Source organism: Mobula hypostoma, chromosome 2, assembly GCF_963921235.1.
Source record: "Mobula hypostoma chromosome 2, sMobHyp1.1, whole genome shotgun sequence".
Taxonomy (NCBI): Eukaryota; Metazoa; Chordata; class Chondrichthyes; order Myliobatiformes; family Myliobatidae; genus Mobula; species Mobula hypostoma.
The window spans coordinates 110122308-110144824 of record NC_086098.1 but is presented as its reverse complement, the minus strand read 5'-3'; the positions used below and the strand labels follow the sequence as shown (position 1 = coordinate 110144824).

The following is a 22517-nucleotide window of genomic DNA, read 5'->3' as shown; positions in this document are numbered from 1 at the left end:
CCTTAAATGTGGCTATTAGGCCTTGGTCGCACGGCTGCAGCAACGATGTCATATTCAGTGGTAAGATCGCAACACAAATGTTACCGCCATTCTCGGTAATGGCAGGTGGATGAGCAGCACAATTAATCAACAATCACAAGACACCCATTATCAAGGTTATTTTCTCTACAGTATTTTTCCACAAAAGGACTAATGTATCCACTCATGTACTCAGAATAAAGCACTTGGGTATTCCAACCACTTGGATGTGAACGGAACACAACGGGAAGTGTTTTCTTATCAATGCCTTTAAGTACCCTTGGATTTTCTGAATGGTACACCAGTAGAGGCTTAAGGACAGCATCACCAGCGGCGTTAGTAATAGGCATTAGGGTAAACCTGTCCTTCAATGCCTGGTGTCCCTTAGCCTGCTTTTCTTCTATCCAAATAAATGTCTTGCTCGGCAATTTTTTCCAATAAATTGCAGTTTCATCACAGTTAAACACTTGCTTATATGAATAACCAAACGCCATTTCTCTCTGCGTATAAATAGAGCGAACGGTGGACGCAGGCAAGTTCAACGCACGGACAATGTCCTTACTTCATTCACCACGATCGAAACGCTTAATTATGTCTAGTTTTACGCTAAATGTAACACCCTTACGAGCTCTTTCAGGCTTTTCCGATACCTTAGAACTCATCTTGCTAACGGATGCACAAAATAAATAGAGATAAAGCATGTGTTTAAGCAATGGTGGCTGCCACGGCTAGAATGCAGTTCCAGGGGAGTAGCTTGGCTGTTCAGGCGTGCGCTGCCTTTTTTCATAACAGTGAAAACGCCTTCTGTTAGCGAAAACAGGTAACTAATGTAGGTCTTTCGTAACAGCGAGGTGTCGTAAAGTGAACATTCGGAAAACGGGGGCCACCTGTAACCCAGGTTACTGAGAGAGGCAACAGATGAGATTGCTGGGGTCTTGACCAATATCTTTGTGCCCTTCCTAGCCACAAGGGAAGTCCCAGTGGAAATGTGAGTAGAAAATGTTGAAAACTATAAAATGGTGAATCTCATCTCAATGGTAGGGAAGTTACTGGAGAGGATTCTTAGGGATAAGATTTAGGAAACCTTTTGGGAAAACACAGCCTAAATAGGTACAGTCAATGTAGCTTTGTGTTGGGCAAGTTATGCCTTACTTGATTTGAGATTTTTTTTTGACAAGGTGACAAAGGGGATGAAGTAAGAGCTCTGGACGTTGTCCCGTGAATTTTAGTTCGGTATTCTGACAAAGTCCCTCAAGGGAAACTCATCCAGAAGACTAAGCTAGATGGGATCCACAGTGAACTGGCCATCTGGATTCAGAATTGATTTCCCCATGAAAGATGGAGGATCGTGATCAGTGGTACATCTTCTGCTGGATGTCTAGGACCAGTGTTCTGTAAGGACTTGTACTTGAATACCTTTGTTTGTGATATATATAAATGATCTGGATGAAAACATAGATGGGTGGGTTACTAAGTTTACAGAAGATAAACTTGGTGGCATTCTAGATAGCACAGAAGACTGGCAAAGGATACAACAGGATATACAGTACTGTGCAAAAGTCTTGGGCACCCTAGGTTTTTAAAATAAATTTTGTGTTAGTTGTTTATTTTTTGTCTAGTGCATCAGTATCAGTAGAAAAGAACAAATTTCAGATTTCCAAACATTCATTTTCCAAAAATCAAATGTTAGAGAATCTTCTGTATTTTGTTAAAGAAAGTAACATTAAATAAAAGACAACTTTTCAAATAAAGACTTGACTACTTTGTAGGTATTCAGCCCAGTGTGTGATTAAACAAAGACAACAAACAGGTGCCAAAGATAACAAGCAGATCGATGATATTATGAGTTGAATGAACTAAACTGATTAACTGTAACAGAAGTCAGCGTAGAAGGAATCAAACTGGGCGAAGGACACACAAAATAAAAGGTGAGGGTGTGGCAGATGTGACAGTTTAAACTTCAAATCATCAATTATTACAAGACGGCAAGTGAGCATGGCAACAAGACACAAGGTGGTCATCCTACATCAGCAGGATCTCTCCCAAACAGAAATTTTGCTGCAGTCAGGAATTTCAAGATGTGCTGTCCAAATTCTTCTGAAGAAGCACAAATAAACAGGCAAGGTCGAAGACCAGAAATGCAGTGGTCAGCCATGGAAACCGAATGTAGCAGACAAAAGATATATCAAACTGACATCCCTTTTAACTTGGAAGATGTCCAGCACTGCTATCAGTTCTGAATTCACAGAAACCACTGGAACCCAAGTACATCCCCCTACAGTCTGTAGAATTCTTGTCAGATGTGGTCTTCATGGAAGAGTTGCTGCCAAAAAGCCATTCCTCCAAAGTGGAAACGAATCCAAGAGACTCACCTACACACAAAAACACAAGGACTGGGGTGCTCAACAATGGCAACAACTGCTCTGGACTGGTGAGGCAAAATTTGAAATTTCTGGCTCAAACAGGAGGCAGTTTGTCTATAGAAGAGCTGGAGAGTGCAACATGGATGAGTGTCTGCAGCCAACAGTGAAGCATGGAGGAGGTTCTCTGCAGGTCTGGGGCTACATTACTGCAAATGAAGTTTGTGGTCTGGTCTGAATTAATGGAATCCTAAATGTTGAAAAGTACAAGCAGATTCTCATCCATCATGCAATAACATCAGGTAGGCATCTGATCGATCCCAAGTTCATTCTGCAGCAGGACAATGACCCCAAACACATGGCTAAGGTCAGAAACTAGCTTCAGCAAAAAGAACAAGGAGTTCTGCAACAAATAGGATAGCCTCCACAGAGCCCTAACCTCAACATCACCCAGGCTGTCTGGGATTACCAGGAGAGACAGAAGCAAGCGAGACAGCTGAAGTCTGCAGAACTGTGGCAAGTTCTCCAAGACGTTTGGAACAACCTGCTGGCCAATTTTTTTATAAAACTGCACAGCAGTGTACCTAAGAGAATTGATGCAGTTTTAAAGGCACACCAAATATCAATTTGATTTAGCACTTTATTTTAAACTGTTTGCTGCTCTTTATGAGATTTTTTGATATTTAGGAACTTATAATTTCATTATTTTTGAAAGCATCTTCACTGTACAGTATTTTACATGTGCCTAAGGCTTTTGCACAGTCCTATACATAATATGCAGATATGGGTGGAGAAGTGGCGATGGCGTTTAAACCAGCTAAATGTGAAATATTGTTCAACGTCCCATTCCCATTCTGATATATCTATCCACGACCTCCTCTACTGTCAAGATGAATCCACACTCAGGTTGGAGGAACAACACCTTATATTCCATCTGGGTAGCCTCCAACCTGATGGCATGAACATTGACTTTTCTAACTTCCGTTAATGCCCTACCTCCCCTTTGTACCCCATCTGTTATTTATTTATTATTTTTTTCCTTCTCTCTCACTCTCTTTTTTCTCCCTCTGTCCCTCTCACTATACTCCTTGCCCATCCTCTGGGCTTCCCCCCTCCCCCTTTCTTTCTCCCTAGGCCTCCCGTGTCCCATGATCCTCTCCCTTCTCCAGCCTCGTATCCCTTTTGCCAATCAACTTTCCAGCTCTTAGCTCCATCCCTCCCCCTCCTGTCTTCTATCATTTCGGATCTCCCCTCAAATCTCTTACTATCTCTTCTTTCAGTTAGTCCTGACGAAGGGTCTCGGCCCGAAACATTGACTGTACCTCTTCCTATAGATGCTGCCTGGCCGCAGCATTTTTTGTGTGTGTTGTGTGAAATGTTGCATTTTGGGATCAAATGTAAAGGGGAAGTATACTGTTAATGTTAAGACCTTTAATGGTGTTGACATGCAGAGGGACCTTGAGGTCTAAATCAACAGTTTCCTGAAAGCAGCTACACAGGTTGCTAGGGCAGCAAAGAAGGCATATGGCATACCAGCAGTTATTAGTCAAGGAACCAAATTCAAGAGTCAGGAAGTTATGTTACAGCTTCAGAAATCTCTAGTTAAACTACACATGCAGCATTGCATTCAGTTATGGTTACCCCATTACAGGAAGGAAGGAGGATGCAGAAGAAGTTTACCAGGATGCTGCCTAGATTAGAAGGCAAGCGTTGAAGGAGAGGTTTATCCAAGAAGAGGTTTTTCCCCCCTCTGGAGTGGTGTAGACTGGAGGAAGATCATAAAAGGAATAGTTAGAGTTGACAGCTAGTATCTTTTCCCTGGGTTGAAATACCTCATATCCGAGGGCATGCATTAAGAGTGAGAGAGGCAAGCTCAAAGGAGATGTGCGGGACAAGTTTTTTTTAAACTCAGAGAATGGCATGTGCCTGGGATGTGCTGCCAGAGGTGACAGTAAAGGCAAATATGATATGGGTGTTCAAGAAACTCTTAGATAGGCAGGGAATGGAAGAATATGGATGCTGTGTAGGTAGAACGGAAAGTTTGGTTGTGGATTTGATTACTAATTTAATTGGTTCAGCACAACATTGTGAGCAGGAGAGCCTGTTCCCTTGCAGTATTGTTTTACATTGTAATTGTCAGGGCAACCCGCATACAGTATTCACATTCTAGGAAAAATCTGAGGATTACAGTCTTGTTGCTTCATTCAAATTCTATAGCTTTGAGAAACTGTCATCTTATCATGCAGATTCAGCATGACTTCATGGAAAAAGTGTGTCCGACAAATTAGAAACAAGAGAAAATCTGCAGGTGCTAGAAAATTCCGAGCGACAAACAACAGGCAGCATGTATGGAAAAAAAGTACAGTCGACGTTTCGGCCCAAAACATCAACTGTACATTTCTCCATAGATGCTGCCTGGCCTGCTGAATTCCTCCAGCATTTTTGTGTGTTGTTTTGACAAATCAGAGTGCTTTTTGACAGTCTCCAGCAGAGTAGACAAAAGAGAACAAGTGGCTGAATTTGGATTTGAATTTACAGAAGGCATCTGACAAAGAACCTCACAAAAGATTAAGTCATAAGAGCCCAAGGTATTCAGGGTAACATCGGCAAGGACAGAGGATGTCTAATATGCAGGAAGCAGCAGTTAGGGATAAGGAACGTCAGTTTCAGGCTGGTAACCTGTAACCAGTGAAACCTCAAGTTGGGACACAGCCGTTTACCAAATGTATTAATGACTTGGAGAAAACAAGCTACCAGATTTGTAGATGATACCAAAATGGGTGAGTAGGTAAGATATTACCATATGTGAGTGAGCAAAGAAAAAGTTGACAAATTAAATATAAATGTTAGAATTTATGAAGTTACACACATAAAAATTGCTGGTGAATGCAGCAGGCCAGGCGGCATCAATAGGAAGAGGTGCAGTCGATATTTTGGGCTGAGACCCTTCGTCAGGACTAACTGAAAGAAGAGATAGTAAGAGATTTGAAAGTGGAAGGGGGAGGGGGAGATCAGAAATGATAGGAGAAGACAGGAGGGGAAGAAATGGAGCTAGGAGCTAGTAAATTGATTGGCAAAAGGGATATGAGAGGATCATGGGACATGGGAGGCCTAGGGAGAAAGAAAGGGGGGAGGGGGGAAGCCCAGAGGATGGGCAAGTAGTGAGAGGGACAGAGGGAGAAAAAGGAGAGAGAGAAAAAAGTTAATAATAATAATAAGTAAATAAATAAATAACAGATGGGGTACGAAGGGGAGGTGGGGCATTAACGGAAGTTAGAGAAGTCAACGTTCATGCCATCAGGTTGGAGGCTACCCAGACGGAATATAAGGTATTCCCCCTCTCCCTCTCAAATCTCTTACTATCTCTTCTTTCAGTTAGTCCTGACGAAGGGTCTCAGCCCGAAACGTCGACTGTACCTCTTCCTATAGTTGCTGCCTGGCCTGCTGCGTTCACCAACAATTTTTATATGTGTTGCTTGAAATTCCTGCATCTGCAGATTTCCTCATGTTTGCGAATTTATGAAGTTGTTCATTTTGCAAGGAAGCATAATAAAACATTATTTAAATGAAGAAAGACTATAAAACGATGTGGCACAATGGCAGTTGAGATCTTTTGCACAGCACACAAGCACATGGACTAATTTCTATCAGTCCAGTTGAGGATAAAAATAGGAAAGACTTACTGTGACCAGAAAAGACCATATCTAGAGTACCATGGAAATTTTTGGTTCCCCATTTTAGGGTAAAGTTAATGTTCATGATCTTAGTATGGAGAGGCTGCAGGAGGAAACATCACACAGGTTGGCACTATAATCAGAGTTTAGAAAACTGAGTGCCTATCTCTATGAAACCTAGGGGCTAGATAGGGAAAATGCTGAGAAGATGTTTCCTTCTTGAATTGGTCGTGCAACCTCCCTCATTTTGAGAGATGATCAGACTCCCTATCAGCTAGCAAAACTCTATATTATTTGTGTTGATATAGATTATTTGATGCTGATCATATAATAAATTTGGCATTTTGATTTTTCATTCTTCTAATGTGATGATTCTTGAGCCACCCTCCCCCGACCACCCAATCAATACACACCCTGCTGCCTTCTACTATACACTGTACATTTTGTTTTATTCAGGTTACGGGTGTCACAAGCATCAATATTAACCATCCATCCCTGTTGAAGCTGGAAAAAACTTAGGCCATTTTGTCTTGTACTTATTTTCTCCACGGTTCAGAGGGAAGCGTAGGATATGGTATCAAACTAAACACAGAGCACTGCAGATTTGATGTCTAAGCAGACAAACCAGCAAAATAAAACATCACCTATAAAGCCACTGCTGGTAAACATCGGTCCATTGTTTCCGGAACTTGGCATTAAATCAGGGGGCTGCAAATTAAGAGAATAGCAAGAAACATTCAAGAGAAAAAGGATGAGGGAGAACGTAAAAAAAAAGTGCACTACAGACGAAAAGACTGGGTGTTGAACATTGCCTTTCAACTTAACGCGTCAACAAAGGTTCTCCCTCTTTGAGGGAGAATTTGAATGACAGCCCGGGAAAACACTCAATCAGGACATCACCGTGAACACAACCCTTAACTTAGTTCTCCCCTGATTAGAGTGCCAATGATTTCAAGTATAACTTTCTGATGAAATTGCAGTCAAATGCATAAATTGAAGTACTAGCAACAGAATAATTGTAATAACGGGGAGGGTAATGTGGTTGCTAACTCAGCTGCCGGGTTTGGTGGGGAGGCGGGGGGGGGGTAGGGAGAGGGTTATTCAAACATCCACACTGAAAAGTAGGGTAGCCTGAGAAAGGCTGTGGATGCTCCCAGCCCGAAATGGAAGTTATGGACTTGCCTTGTTGCGCTGTTGGCCCCGCTGCCCGTCCATTGCACGCTCGCCATTCCGTCCCGCGGCTGTCACTCAGCCTCGCAGCCTTCACTGCCGTCCGCGAAACAAGAGCGAGGCTACCTTCCCGCGCCTTCCGGCCTCGGACCTGCGCCCGAACCCCGTCACCAACGAACAGACGCCTCAGCCAAGAGTCACCAGAGAGTCCAGGCCTCCGGCTACAGCGACCGCTAAAGGCCCTTCTCAGACAGCCCCAGAGGATGGAAGCGGATGCGCCAAAGTGTACAGAGGGGAGAATGAGGTGAATTGCAAATCAGTTCAGGAAGTTTAAAATTCAGAATTAATATCAGAATCAGGTTTAATATCTCCGGCATATGGCGTGAAATCTGTTAACTTTATGGCAGCAGTACAATGAAATAAATGTAAATAAAAATCAAGGAAAAAAGAACTGAATTACTGTGTAAAACCAAGAATGAAAGCTGAAGCATTATCCTGATGTCACTGATGCATTCCAGTCTTTCTCGTTACAAAAAGCCATAATCAGGCTTATGAACTTAGTTGCCAGTAGAAGTGGTCACCTTAAAAAAGGGGTAAACAGCCAAATCAAGACATTGATAGTTCATCAAAATTGTTTAATGCCATTTCCTTGATTGGAAAATCCTACAAAATGTAGTGGATGCAACCCAGTCCATCATGGCTAAAGCCCACCCCACCCTAGAGCACATCTACACAGAGCATTATCACAGGAAAGCAGCATCAATCATCAGGAACCCCCACCACCATGATCATAAACAAGAGAAAATCTGCAGATGCTGGAGATCCAAGCAACACACACAAAATGCTGGAGGACCTCAGCAGGCCAGGCAGCAACTATAGAAAAGAATGCAGTCAACGTTTCAGGCTGAGACCCTTCAGCAGGAAGGGTCCTGCTGAAGGGTCTTGGCCCAAAAAGTCAACTGCACTCTTTTCCATAGATGTTGCCTGGGCTGCTGAGTTCCTCCAGCATTTTGTGTGTGTTGCCACCCAGATCATGCTCTCTTCTTGCTGCTGCCATCAAGAAGGAGGTACAGGAGCCTCAGGAGTCACACCACCAGGATCAGGAGCAGTTATTACCCTTCAACCATCGGGCTCTTGAACCAAAAGGGATAACATCACTTAACTTCATTTGCCCTGTCACTTAAATGCTCCCACAACGACTCACTTTCAAGGACTCTTCACCTCATGTTCTAGATACTTATTCCTTATTTATTTATATTTCCATTAACATGAAAAGTCTGCAGATGCTGGAAATCCAAAGCAACACACACAAAATGCTGGAGGAACTCAGCAGGTCAGGTAGCATCTATGGAAATGAATAGACATTTGAGACCCTTCTTCAGGACTGGAAAGGAAGGGGAAGATGACGGAATTAAAAAAGCGGGGAGAAGGGAAGGAGGCTAGGTGGAAGGTGATAGGTGAAGCCAGTTGGGTGGGAAAGGACAAGGGGCTGGAGAAGAAGGACTCCGATTAAAGAGGAGAGTGGACCATTGGAGAAAGGGAAGGAGGAAGGGACCCAGAGGGAAGTAATAGGCAGGAGAGAAGAAGTGAAAGGTCAGATGGGGGGGGGGTGGAATTTGTCTACCTGAAGGAGAAATCCATATTCATGCCATCAGATTGGTGATACCCAGATAGAATTTAAAGTGTTGCTCCTCCATCTTGAGGGTGGCCTCATCTCGGCAAAAGAGGGTGCCATAGACCAACATGTTGGAACGGGACATTCGGTACAAGAGCGTCTGTACATAAGGTGAAAACAGAAAGTGAAAAAGTAGAGGTAGTGGGGGTGTGGAAGGTTGGTTAGTGGTTGGAGGCATCAATCGGCCTTACTGCTTGAAGAAAGTAAATTTTTGAGTCCGGTGTATGCTAGGTAGCTTCTTCCCTGATGGGAGTGAAGCAAACAGTCCTTGAGCAGGGTGGATGGGATCCTTTATGATGTTACTAGCCCCTTTTCAGGGACCTTTCTGTGTAAATGTCCTTGGCAGCAGGCGGGATGGTGCCAGTGATGCATTGGGCAACTTTGACTACTTGTTGTAGAGCCTTCCTGTCTGCTGCAATGCAATTTCCATACCATGCAGTGATGGAGCTTGTTAGGATGCTCTCTACTTTAGAATGGCATGAGTACAGATGTGCATAGTCCAGCTCTCTTCAGCCCCCTCAGAATGGAGAGGCATTGTTGAGCTTTCCTGATTGAGTAGAATGTCTTCTGGGACCATGAGAGGCTTTGTGTGAGAAGTGTACTCCCAGGAGTTCGGAACTGCTCGTGGTTTCCACTGCTGTGCCTCCAATGTAAAGACAAGTGTGAGTGGTGCAAGTTCTCCTGAAGTCCATAACTATTTCCTTTGTCTTTCTGACATTGAAGAAGAGGTTATTTGCCCGGCCCCGGCCCTTGAGCTCTTCCTCCTCCTCTGGATAGGCCACCTCACTGTTGTTGGTGATGAGCCCCGCCACTGTGGTGTCATCGGAGAACCTGGTGTTTGGCCATGCAGTCATGTGTGAGCAGAGGGTATAGGAATGGGCTCAGCACACAACCCTCTGGGGTTGAGGATGATGGGGAGGGAGGAGCGGTCGTGCCTCCAGACTATCTGAGGTCTTTTGATTGGAGAGTACAACACTTAGTTGCACAGTGGAATACTTAGGCCGAGGAGAAGGAACTTGTTCACCGTGGTCTGTGGGACAATACTGTTGAATGCTGAACTGATATCTAGAAACAGCATTCTGACATAAGTGTCCTTGTGCGTCAGGCATGTGCTATGGCTTTATCTATGTATGGAGTAGGCCTTTCCACCTATCAAGACATGCCATCTTGGAAACCTCACAACCCTGATTAACCCTAACTTAATCGCAGGACAATATCCAATGAGCAGTGAACCTAGTGAACTGTGGAAGGAAAGCAAAGCCCCGGGGAAGCACACAGATTCCCCAGGGAAGGCATACAGAAAATCCTGGAATGGTGCTGGAATTGAACGCCAAACTCCAAAACTCCACGAAATGTAGTAGCCTCATTATTCCATTTTTATGCTCTTTATTTATGAAACCCCCTGGTTTCCTTGACTAGGGAAGACAACCTCTGACCCTGCCAAACTCATGAGATTCATTGTGGCACTCTCCCGCCCCAAACCCCTGTTTCTGTTGATTCTGTGTAATGTTCTACTTGTTACAAATTAGTGCCATGAAATAACAGACAGCACACTGCATACAATTAAAAGATTATATTTATGAATCTTAATTCGACTAAAGGGTTAGTAAAGAACAAAAAAAAGGGCCCATTTTTATTAAACAGTCAAATATGCACCAGTTGGAGCACAAAATTTCTCCATAGTCACCAACCTTCAGTCGATTTCGCCTCTGGCTTTGTCGACTCAAGGTCCTGCTCCAGGTTGAATCCTACAACCTGTTCTCTCTGGCGTCTTCCCTCTTCATCCACTCTCAAACAAAAACCTCAAGCCCAACCTTAGTGTCCCTCACCAGAGAAACCTCCCCTTAATTTAACCATCCTAACTGGATGGCACATATTTCTCCTCATCTGTTATCGTCAACAATAACCCAAACAAGCTGAAAACAGAACAGACTGCCCTAACACAACTGCTAAATGAAATACATACAGCATAACAGCAAAAATATGAACCAGGGCATTACATTTATTTTGGTAATTTATCGATTTTTATGCCTTTGTGCTCTACTGCTGTTAGCAAACAATAAATTTCACATCATATGTCAGTGATAATATGCTGACATATGCTGGTGATATTAAAACTGATTCTGATTCTGGAAGAGTGTAAACACTTGCACTCTGAATAAACATAGAATCAGGATTTATCTGGCTTCCAGTTTCCCAACCTTTTTTATGCCATGGACCAATACCATTAAACAAGGGGTCCATGCACCCCAGGTTGGGAACCTCTAATCAAGGTTGAAGAAATTACAGAGGCACTGGAAGTCAATGAACCTATTGAAGTGCTTACTGCAGAAGAGAATACCTTGCTACACTCTGAAATAATTTTTCTCACAGATCAACACAATAAAACAAGATTCTTTTTGCACAATCCAACTAACTGATCTGGCCTAATTCTGCTCCTATATCTTACGGTGGTATATTTCATTATTGATGTCAGCCTTTGTTGAGAAGCGGCTCCTAAGATATGGAAAATGATCCATTTTGATTACACAGGAGGCGCTGCAGATGCCGGAAATCTTGAATAACATGCACAAAATGCGGAAGGAATTCAACAAATCAGGTAGCAGCTATGGAAGGGAATAACCAGTCGACGTTTCCAGGCCAAGATCCTTCATTAGCACTTGATGTACGGGATTGAATTATACAGGTTAAGTAGTTACAGAGGATCTTGTCTTCCATATGTTTAGTGTGAGGCCTGTGGTATGTTGTAAAGCAGCATTCCCACCTGGGATCCATGGAACCCTCAGTTAATGGGAAGGGTCCATGGCATAAAAAAGGTTGGAAATCCCTCTTGTAACTCATGATGGTTCGGTGCTTGGCCTCCGAGTGTGTACAGACCCAAATGTAGCTGTGACAATATAGAGCACATAACCCACCATTACACCTCACTTACTGAGAATGTAAGAAAACAAGTTGCTTTGACATTCAGAGAGGACGGGTGAAGTGATGTCAGAGTGCCAAGTTAATTATGTACAATATTTACAGAGGTCTGTGGTTAATAGATTAATGAGAGGTTTAAAAGGGACAGGAAAAAACAACAAAGGAATGAGTTAAATATGCAGGTCTGAACTATTGCTGAGATGTGAAAACAAAAGGAGAATGCCAGAAATACCCAGGATAGTCAAGAACAAGATTGAAGATTTAAGATCGTTTATTGTCATTTAATATACACAAAAGTAAAGGGGAACAAAATAATTGTTACTCTGGATCTAATGCAGCACAAAAAAAACACAAGATATAGTACAAAATAATGATAAAAAAACCAATAAATATAAATACATAAGATAATTTTTATATGTAGATTAATTGTATGTCCACAACAAGATGCAAGGCATAAGAGTGTCTATATAAAGGTGACTGACAGGAAATGGTAATGTAGGTTTTTACAATTCAAATGGTGGAGGCATTCTATGTTTCAGAGAAAGCTGTAGTAACTCATTTATTGAACACCAACAAAACCAAATGGAAAGCACGCTAAAAACCCCTTATGTAATTACATCATCACGTCAGACCAGCCTCTTAAAGTGAAACCCCAACTTAGTGTCGGTGGTTGTGACTGATGTACATTTCCACCTATTACATTACCTTACAATTCAGAAGGCATAGGATATATACATCCCAAAGAGGAAGAAGAATTCTAAAAGAAAGATGACACAACCATGGCTAACAAGAGAAGTCAAAGCCAACACAAAAGCCAAGGAGAGATCATATAATAGAGCAAAAAATAGTGGGAAGTTAGAGGATTGGGAAGCTTTTAAAAACCAACAGAAGGCAACTAAAAGTCATTAAGGAGGTAAAGATGGAATACAAAAGTAAGCTAGCCAATAATATTAAAGAGGGTACCAAAAATTTCTTCAAATATATGAAGTGTAAAAGAGAGATGAGAGTGGATATCAGCCCACTGAAAAACAATGCAGGACAGGTAATAAAGGGGGACAACAAAATGGCAGACGAACTGAATAAGTATTTTGCATCAGTCTTCATTGTGGAAGATGGTAGCAGTATGGTGGAAGTTCCAGGTGTCAGGGGCATGAAGTGTGTGAAGTTACCATAACCAGAGAAAAGGTTTGTGGGAAACTGAAAGGTCTGAAGGTAGATAAGTCACCTGGGCCAAATGGTGTACACCCCAGAGTTCTCAAAGAGATGGCTGAAGAGACCATGGAGGCATTAGTAATGATCTTTCAAGAATCACTAGATTCTGGAATGGTTCCAGAACACTGGAAAATTGCAATGTCACTCTACTCTTCAAGAAGGGAGAGAGGCAGAAGAAAGGAAACTGTGGACGAGTCAGTCTGATCTCAGTGGTTGGGAAGATGTCGGAGGCGATTATTAAGATTGGGGGTCTCAGGGTATTTGGAGGCACATAATAAAATAGGCCATAGTCAGTGTGGTTTCCTCACGGTCTGACAAATCTGTTGGAATTCTTTGAAGAAATAACAAGCAGGATGGACAATAGAAAATCGATTGATGTTGCGTACTTGGATTTTCAGAAGGCCTTTGACAAGGTGCCACAGATGAGGCTGCTTAACAAGCCTCAAGCCCATGGTATTACAGGGATGATACTAGCATGGATAAAGCAGTGGCTGATTGGCAAGAGGCAAAGAGTGGGAATAAAGGGAACCCTTTCTCACTGGCCGTCAGTGTCAGTGACCAGTGGCGTTCCGCAAGGGTCTGTGTTGGGACCGATTCTTTTTACGTTACACGTCAATGATTTGGATGATGGAATTGATGACTTTGTTGCAAAGTTTGCAGATAATATGAAGATAGGTGGAGGAGCAGGTAGTTTTGAGGAAGTAGAAAGGCTACAGAAGAACTTAGAAAGTTTAGGAAAATGGGCAAAGGAATGGCAGATGGAATATAGTGTCAGGAAGTGTATGATCATGCACTTTGATAGAAGAAATGAAAAGGTTGACTATTTTCTAAATGGAGAGAAAATACAAAAGAAAACTCAGGTGCAAAGGGATTTGGGAGTCCTTGTGCAGGATTCCCTGGCCTAAAGGTTAATTTGCAGGTTGAGTCTCTGGTGAGGAAGGCAAATGTGATGTTAGCATTCATTTCAAAGAGACAAGAATATAAAAGCAAAGATGTAATGTTGAGACTTTATAAAGCCCTGGTGAGGCCTCACTTGGAGTATTGTGAGCAAGTTTGGGCCCCTTATCCTAGAAAAGATGTGCTGAAACTGGAAAGGGTTCAAAGGAGGTTCACGAAAGTAATTCCAGGATTGGATGGCTTGTCATTTGAAGAGCATTAAATGGCTCTGGGCCTGTATTCACTAGAATTCCGAAGAATGAGGGGTGACCTCATTGAAACCTATCAGATGGTGAAAGGCCTTGATAGAGTGGAAGTGGAGAATATGTTTCCTATGGTAGGAGAGTCTTAAGATTAGAGGACGCAGCCTCAGAATAGAAGTGTGTCCTTTTAGAACGGAGATGAGGAGGAATTTGTTTTGCTAGAGAGTGGTTAATCTGTGGATTTTTTTGCCATAGGTAGCTCTGGAGGCCAAGTCTTTATGTATATTTAAGGCAGAGGTTGATCGATTTCTGATTGATCAGGGCATGAAGGGATACAGGGAGAAGGCAGGATATTGGGCCTGAAAGGAAAATTGGATCAACAATGATGAAATGGTGGAGCAGACTTGATGGGCCAAATGGCCTAATTCTGCTCCTATATCTTATGGTCTTATGCTACATACAGGTTCCCCCCCGCCCAACCACCACTAGAATTCACTAAAACCAGCATTGTGAGCCTGTCTGGAACTCAGACAAGCTGCATGGCTTGGGTTCTATATTTGAAAGATGGAGGAACAGCCAGTGCCTCGACATGCTCATGGTCATGTTGTGATGGGAAGTAGCAGAATCCTCCAAATCTTGGTGGGCCATTTTAAGGTGATCTACTGAGGTTTATCTCTCTTATCTATGATAGAAGTATTTGTTCCCCATTCCAAAATGCAGAACAGGCCATCTTAATGGGGTCCAAGGGAATGTTGGTATGCATCATGGTGAACGGAAACAAAAGAGGCGGATTGTAGGTCAACAGGAACCCATGTGTGCTGTTGCCATGGTGGGACGTAGGAATAGATGGAAAGGACTGAACTTACTGAGGAGGCTGGATCACAGTTGAGAGGCTGACCAGATGGTCATGGTGTCAGGAATGAAATCACCTGGCTTTCGTAATGGCTGCTGTATACCAACTGCCATGGACAACTGTAGTTCCTCTTTTTGCGCTGTTCTGAGCCCTAGTGGGACCCACAGAAGACGATCATGGCAACACTCACCAGTCAAGGAAGCCATCAGAGCAGACTTTAAGGAACGGTGACACTAGTTGCATAGGCCATTGGACTCTGGGTGATACACTGTGGTGTGAGGTAGTCTTACACCGAGCTTCTGGGTTATCGCAGCCCAGAGGTCTGCAGTGATTTGGGACTGCAGTCAGAGAAGATATCATGTGGGATGCCAAACTGACCAACCCAGGTGCTTATGAATGCCTGTGCCACATCTATGGCCATCATCAATGCTATGGGACGTCCTCTGGCCACCTTGTGGTATGGTCCACCATGGTAAGGAGGTGCGGGAAACCATGGGGGTGGGGGGTGGGGGGAGGAAGAGGTCTCCCATTCTGACCTGTCTTTCTTTGATCTATTGCGATGTTCCAATGCCAAACAACTTAAGCTTGAAGAACGGCATTTCATCTTCCATGTTAGAACCTTTGGAGCTCAATGTAAAATTCAGGAATTTTGGATAACTGATTTTTCCTATTTATTTGACACCTGAGTAACCACATTGTCAATTCACCAATGACTCAACAGTGGTGGGGCTCAGCACCAACAAGGATGAGACAGTCTCAGAGAGGAGGTGGAAGAGCTTGAGGCTTGGTTCTAGGCAAATGACCTCTTCTTTAATGTCAACAAGGCAAAGGAGATGGTTATCAACTTCAGGAGAACTTGCATCATTAAAAAAGCAGCATCCATCATTAAGGATCTTCACCATCCAGGATATTTCTACCATTACTACCAACAGGAGCCTGAAGAACAACACATTGTTTTAGGAACAGCTTCTTCTCCTCTGCTGTCAGATTTCTGAACAGTCAATGACCCCACGAACATTAATTCTCCATTCCTCTTTAGCATTATTTATTTATGTATTTGTAAGACTATAGGACATAAGACATAGGTACAGAATTAGGCCATTCAGCCCATCAAGTCTGCTCTGCTATTCCATCATGGCTGATTTATTATCCCTCTCAACCCCATTCTCCTACCTTCTCCCTGTAACCTTTGATGCCCTTACCAATCAAAAACCTATTGACCCCCTCAGTGACTTGGCCTGCACAGTTTCCTGTGGCAATGAATTCCACAGAATTTCCACCCTCTGGCAAAATAAATTCTTGCTCATCTCTCTTCTAAAGCAAGGGTTCCTAACCTTTTTTTATGCCATGTGCTCCAACCGTTAACTGAGGGGTCCATGGACCTTGGGATGGGTACCCCTGTTTTAAGTGAACATCCTTCTATTCTGAAGCTGTGCACTCTGATCTTAGACTCCCCCACTATAAGAATCAGCTATTCCAAGTCCACTCTATCAAGGCCTTTTAATATTTAATAGGTTTCAATGAGATTCTCCCTCATTCTTCTAAACACCAGTGAGTACAGGCCTGGAGCTGTCAAACACTCCTCATATGTTATCCCTTTCATTCCCGGGATCATTCTTCTGGACCTCCTCTGGACCCTCTCCAATGTTAGCATATTCCTTCTCAGATAAAGGGCCCAAAACTTCTCAGAATACTCCAAGTGTAGTCTGACCAATGCCTTATAAAGCTTCAGCATTACATCTTTGCTTTTATGTTATTCTTCTCTGAAAGTGAATGCTGGCATTGCATTTGCCTTCCTTGCCACTAACTCAACCTTTAAATAACACAAACACGAGAAAATCTGCAGATGCTGGGAATCCAAGGCAAAACACACAAAATGCTGGAGGAACTTAGCAGGGCAGGCAGCATCTATGGAAATGAATAAACAGTCACCATTTCTGGCCAAGACCCTGCACCAGGACTGCTGAAGGGTCTTGGCCCGAAATGTTAACTGCTTATTCATTTCCATAGAGGCTACCTGACCTGCTGAGTTCCTCCAACCTTTTGCGTGTTTAACCTTTAAGTAATCCTGCACAGGGACTCCCAAGTTCCTTCGTACCACTGATTTCTGAATTTGTTCTCCACTTAGAAAACAACCTGTGCCTTTATTCCCTTTACCATATAGCATGGTCATACACTTCCCTACATTGCATTACATTTTTTTCCACTTCTCTGCTCATTCTCCTGATCTTTCCAAGTCCTTCTGCATACTCCCTGCTTCCTCAACACTACATTGTACGACTTGTCTGACTTTTTCTGACTTGTACTGTCCTGCTGCCAAAAACAAATTTCACGACATATGATAGCAATAATAAATCTGATTCTGGGGAAGTCAAGAAAGGATTGGGTCCTCTCGAGTGCAGAGAAACATGTGGTTGCAGTATCCCATTGAATTGTAAAAAAAAAATCTGTTGACTGCAGACCCAGCTAGAGTGAAAGGTGAGGATGAAGGGAGCCCGATATTTTCTCTGTCTGTAGAAGGTTGAGCGCAGAGATGGAAGAGGTTTGTACATTAACTGTGGTCGAGGGGTTTAAAAGATAGATCTCCGATGCACCTGCATGGAAAGTGGCTGATCTTACAATGACGCAAATTTATTTTATTCCTTTGCTTGCATTTTATTTTGAAATATTGCCTTCGCTAACTGGCTCTGCCCCCGCAAGGTAGCGGATGAGGAGTTTAAAGCCTGCCCGACCCCCGGGCAGGATCGAGTGTTTGCCCCGGAAGTGTTCCCCTTGTTCTGTTCCACGTGCGGTGTGTTGCTGGCGGCGGCCTGACGGCTGCTGTCTCGTTTCTCCTTCTCCCGGCTCCTCGCTGCCTTCTGCCCTCCGCGGCCCGCTGACAACATGGGAGACGTGGCGTTTCAGCTGGCAGCCCTTCCTCTCATTGCCAAGTTGAACGAGAGGAGCCGCAGCGAGTTGAACAAGTACTTGGCCAAGCAGGTGATTTGGTGGCGAGCTCCGTCCGGGACTCGTATCCCAGGCAGGGTTACGGAGAACTTTGAGTGTCCGGGGGGCTAGTGGGTTAAGGATAAGGGCTGGGGGAAATTGCTTGGCATAAATACAATGTTATTGCACTTGATTTGGTTTGGACAAATCTGTTTGTAAACTGGTTATGTATAGAGGCAGTGGATTTAACATCAACGCAATTAACTAATTACTCCTGCCTCTGTTGAACGTAAGTCCTATAACGAGGATCTTAGAGTTGGCAGCCAGTGTTCTGAATAGCATGAGTTAACTGTCTTTGTTAATTTTGAAATGGTACTTCAGTTTCAGGAGTTGCCAATGTTATTTGAAATCAACATATGTGTAACGTATTTTGCTCTTAGTTAGAAAACCAAGTTGTGAAGTTCCATGTGAAATAAAAACAAAATGCTGGAAACATTCAGTGGGCAAGGAAGCAGCTGTAGAAAGAGAAATAGTTATTTTTTTGGGTTGAAAACTGTCAGAAGTGTGAAAGTGATTGTTTAAAAATGTAATTTTATGTTGCTAAATGTTTGTGACATACTACGTGTTCCAGCGTTTTCCGTTTTTATTTCAGATTAGCAGCAACTCCAGGTTTTAGGTTTTGTTTTCAATTATTTGACTATACTGAGAAGTGAGGTTTGTCCGGACTCGAGAGGATTTGTGGTTGTTGCTGGGATAATCTCAACATTTTTTTTTGCCACCATTGCCCCTGGAAATTGCTCTGTGAGGGGAACTCAAGAATCTGTTGAATCCTAAGAGTCTGTCAGGTGGTGATGATGACATTTAATGCACTAGGAAATGGAAACATTCTTGGTGTAGAGGGAAGGCTAAAGATGTAGCCTGCATTTGTCGTGTCAAATCAAAAGATCTCTGGCAGCATTTTGCATAACGTAAGTAAACATTGGGAGTAAGCTTGTGCAGAAATCTTCCCAGGAAAGAGTTGAGAAATCTGGAGTGGAGTATTCTTTGTATTTAAAAGATAACATCTTGAATTGATGAGGCTGTTATAATCAAAGCTCTGAAACAATCTAAAAATTATAACCATTATAAGACAGTAAGGCCATAATTAGGCTTTATGTTCTTTTGACGAAATGACTGAATGCAAATGTCTGTGCTAAATGCTACTGCAGATTTCAAGGCAATAGTTCAACATTGTGAAAGAATGAAAGGTAACAGATCAGCATGTAAGGTTGTGGTGTTCACTTCAAAAGTTGTAATTTTTAGGTATATTAGACAAATGTGTTACTTTAACTGTGTATCCTTTTCAGTTTTGTTCAATACAGAATATGTTTACATTCCTAATTGCTATCAGGAAAATTTGTTTCCCAATCAGATTTGGAACAAGCAGGACCGACAGTGTATCCTCAATACCCTGGCTCAGCTGCTGTTGGATAAAGAATGCACACTGCTGATTGGACGCCATCTCAGGCCTTTGCTTTTGGATCTTCTTGAACGCAATGTGAAGGTGATCAAAGCACCTGCATTCAACCATGATCTACATGAGAGACTGTGTGTAGCAATGAGCAAGCTCATTGATGTCAGCCCTGATGTCATTTTGTAAGTTGTTCCTCTTACTTTTCTAGTTACCCTGTAAAGACCTGGATCATGTATTAACTTTTAAAGTAAATAACTGTGCCGTAGCAAGTGAAGTTACAGAACTGGAAGATTGGTTAAGAAAATGTACATTTCCCACTTTTTAAAATGTAGATGGACTCTTGTTTACCTTATCAGCCTGCTGACTGTTCATTTGTATGCTTAGAGTGAGTCCTGGCAAACTATTGACATAAAAGCCTTGGACCTAAAAAGCAAACCTTGCACGTTTTGATGCAAGACAATAGGACAAGCTTGCAAAGAGAGTTCAGGGAGTTGGGTGCAGAGTTGAAGGACAGGGCGTCCAGGGTTGCAATCTCAGGATTGCTACCTGTGCCACGTGCTAGTGAGGCTAAAAGTAGGAAGATAATGCAGCTAAATACGTGGCTAAGGAGGTGGTGCAGGAGGGAGGTCTTCATGTTCCTGGACAGTGAGGCCTTGTTCCAGGGAAGGTGGGACCTGTTCCGACGGGATGGGTTGCACCTGAACTGGAGGGGAACTAATAGCCTTGCGGGAAGGTTTGCTAGTGCTGCTCCTTGGGGTTTTTAAACTGGATTTGCAGGGGGAGGGGAACCAGAGTGTTAGAGTAGATAGTGAGGTGCAGGAGGATAAAGGTCATGGGAGAATTACAAGTATACTGCATGGAGTAAAGCCGGATCTAACATATAAAGAGGCTTTGAGGAAAGAGAAGCAGAATAAATGGTGTAAAGGTAGTAAGGTAGAAGGGCTAAAGTGCATGTACTTCAAAGCAAGAAGCATCAGGAACAAAGGTGATGAACTGAGAGCTTGGATACATACATGGAATTATGATGTAGTGGCCATTACAGAGATTTGGCTGGCACCAGGGCAGGAATGGATTCTCAATATTCCTGGATTTCAGTGCTTTAAAAGGGATAGAGAGGGTGGAAAAAGGGGAGGAGGGGTGGCATTACTGGTCAGGGATACTATTACAGCTACAGAAAGGGTGGGTAATGTAGCAGGATCCTCTTTTGAGTCAGTATGGGTAGAAGTCAGGAATAGGAAGGGAGCAGCTACTCTATTGGGAGTATTCTATAGGATCCTGGTAGCAGCAGAGATACTGAGGAGCAGATTGGGAGACAGTTTTTGGAAAGGTGCAAAAATAACAGGGTTGTTATCATGGGTGACTTTAACTTCCCTAATATTGATTGGCACCTGATTAGTTCCAATGGTTTAGACCGGGCAGAGTTTGTTAAGTGTGTCTAGGACGGATTCCTGTCACAGTATGTTGACAGGCCAACTAGGGGGAATGCCATACTAGATCTAGTATTAGGTAACGAACCGGGTCAGGTCACAGATCTCTCAGTGGGTGAGCATCTGGGGGACAGTGACCACCGCTCCCTGGCCTTCAGCATTATGGAAAAGGATAGAAACAGAGAGGACAGGAAAATTTTTAATTGGGGAAGGGCAAATTATGAGGCTATAAGGCTAGAACTTCTAGGTGTGAATTGGGATGATGATTTTGCAGGGAAATATACTATGGACATGTGGACGATGTTTAGGGATCTCTTGCTGGATGTCAGGGATAAATTTGTCCTGGTGAGGAAGATAAAGAATGGTAGGGTGAAGGAACCATGAGTGACTAGTGAGGTGGAAAATCTAGTCAAGTTGAAGAAGGCAGCATACATGAGGTTTAGGAAGCAAGGATCAGATGGGTCTATTGAGGAATATAGGGAAGCAAGAAAGGAGCTTAAGAAGGGGCTGAGGAGAGCAAGAAGGGGGCATGAGAAGGCCTTGACGAGTAGGGTAATGGAAAACCCCAAGGCATTCTTCAATTATGTGAAGAACAAAATGGTGACAGGAGTGAAGGTAGGACCGATTTGCGATAAAGGTGGGAAGATGTGCCTGGAGGCTGTGGAAGTGAGCGAGGTCCTCAATGAATACTTCTCTTCGGTATTCACCAATGCGAGGGAACTTGATGATGGTGAGGACAATATGAGTGAGGTTGATGTTCTGGAGCATGTTTATATTAAGGGAGAGGAGGTGTTGGAATTGTTAAAATACATTAGGACAGATAAGTCCCCGGGGCCTGACGGAATATTCCCCAGGCTGCTCCACGAGGCGAGGGAAGAGATTGCTGAGCCTCTGGCTAGGATCTTCATGTCCTTGTTGTCCACGGGAATGGTACTGGAGGATTGGAGGGAGGCGAATGTTGTCCCCTTGTTTAAAAAAGGTAGTAGGGATAGTCCGGATAATTATAGGCCAGTGAGCCTTACATCTATGGTGGGAAAGCTGTTGGAAAAGATTCTTAGAGATGGGATCTATGGGCATTTAGAAAATTATGGTCTGATCAGGGACAGTGAGCATGGCTTTGTGGAGGGCAGATCGTGTCTAACAAGCCTGATAGAGTTCTTTGAGGAGGTGACCAGGCATGTAGATGAGGGTAGTGCAGTGGATGTGATCTACATGGATTTTAGTAAGGCATTTGACAAGGTTCCTCACGGTAGGCTTATTCAGAAAGTCAGAAGGCATGGAATCCAGGGAATTTTGGCCAGTGGATTCAGAATTGATGCGCATGCAGAAAGCAGAGGGTCGTGGTGGAGGGAGTACATTTGGATTGGAGGGTTGTGACTCGTGGTGTCCCACAAGGATCGGTTCTGGGACCTCTACTTTTCGTGATTTTTATTAACGACCTGGATGTGGGGGTAGAAGGGTGGGTTAGCAAGTTTGCAGACGACACAAAGGTTGGTGGTGTTGTGGATAATATAGAGGATTGTCGAAGATTGCAGAGAGACATTGATAGGATGCAGGAGTAGGATGCAGAAGTGGGCTGAGAAGTGGCAGATGGAGTTCAACCTGGAGAGGTGTGAGGTGGTACACTCTGGAAGGATAAACTCCAAGGCAGAGTGTAAAGTAAATGGCAGGATACTTGGTAGTGTGGAGGAG

General features: G+C 43.3%; 2 protein-coding genes across 3 annotated transcripts in view; one reads left to right on the top strand and one right to left on the bottom strand.

Annotated features, from left to right (window-relative positions):
- casp8ap2 (caspase 8 associated protein 2) overlaps positions 1 to 7462 on the bottom strand; it is a 37965-nt gene extending 30503 nt beyond the window's left edge. The window contains exon 1 of the mRNA XM_063040389.1: positions 7235 to 7462. Coding sequence (XP_062896459.1) covers positions 7235 to 7281 — 47 coding nt within the window. The 5' untranslated portion in view covers positions 7282 to 7462. The remainder of the gene's footprint in view (positions 1 to 7234) is intronic.
- A 10363-nt stretch (positions 7463 to 17825) lies between these two features.
- Positions 17826 to 22517, top strand: part of mdn1 (midasin AAA ATPase 1) — a 181032-nt gene continuing 176340 nt past the window's right edge. For both annotated transcript variants that reach the window (XM_063040373.1, XM_063040372.1), the window contains exons 1-2: positions 17826 to 17999; positions 19357 to 19580. In XM_063040373.1, the coding sequence (XP_062896443.1) occupies positions 17904 to 17999; positions 19357 to 19580 (320 nt within the window). In that variant the 5' untranslated portion in view covers positions 17826 to 17903. The remainder of the gene's footprint in view (positions 18000 to 19356; positions 19581 to 22517) is intronic.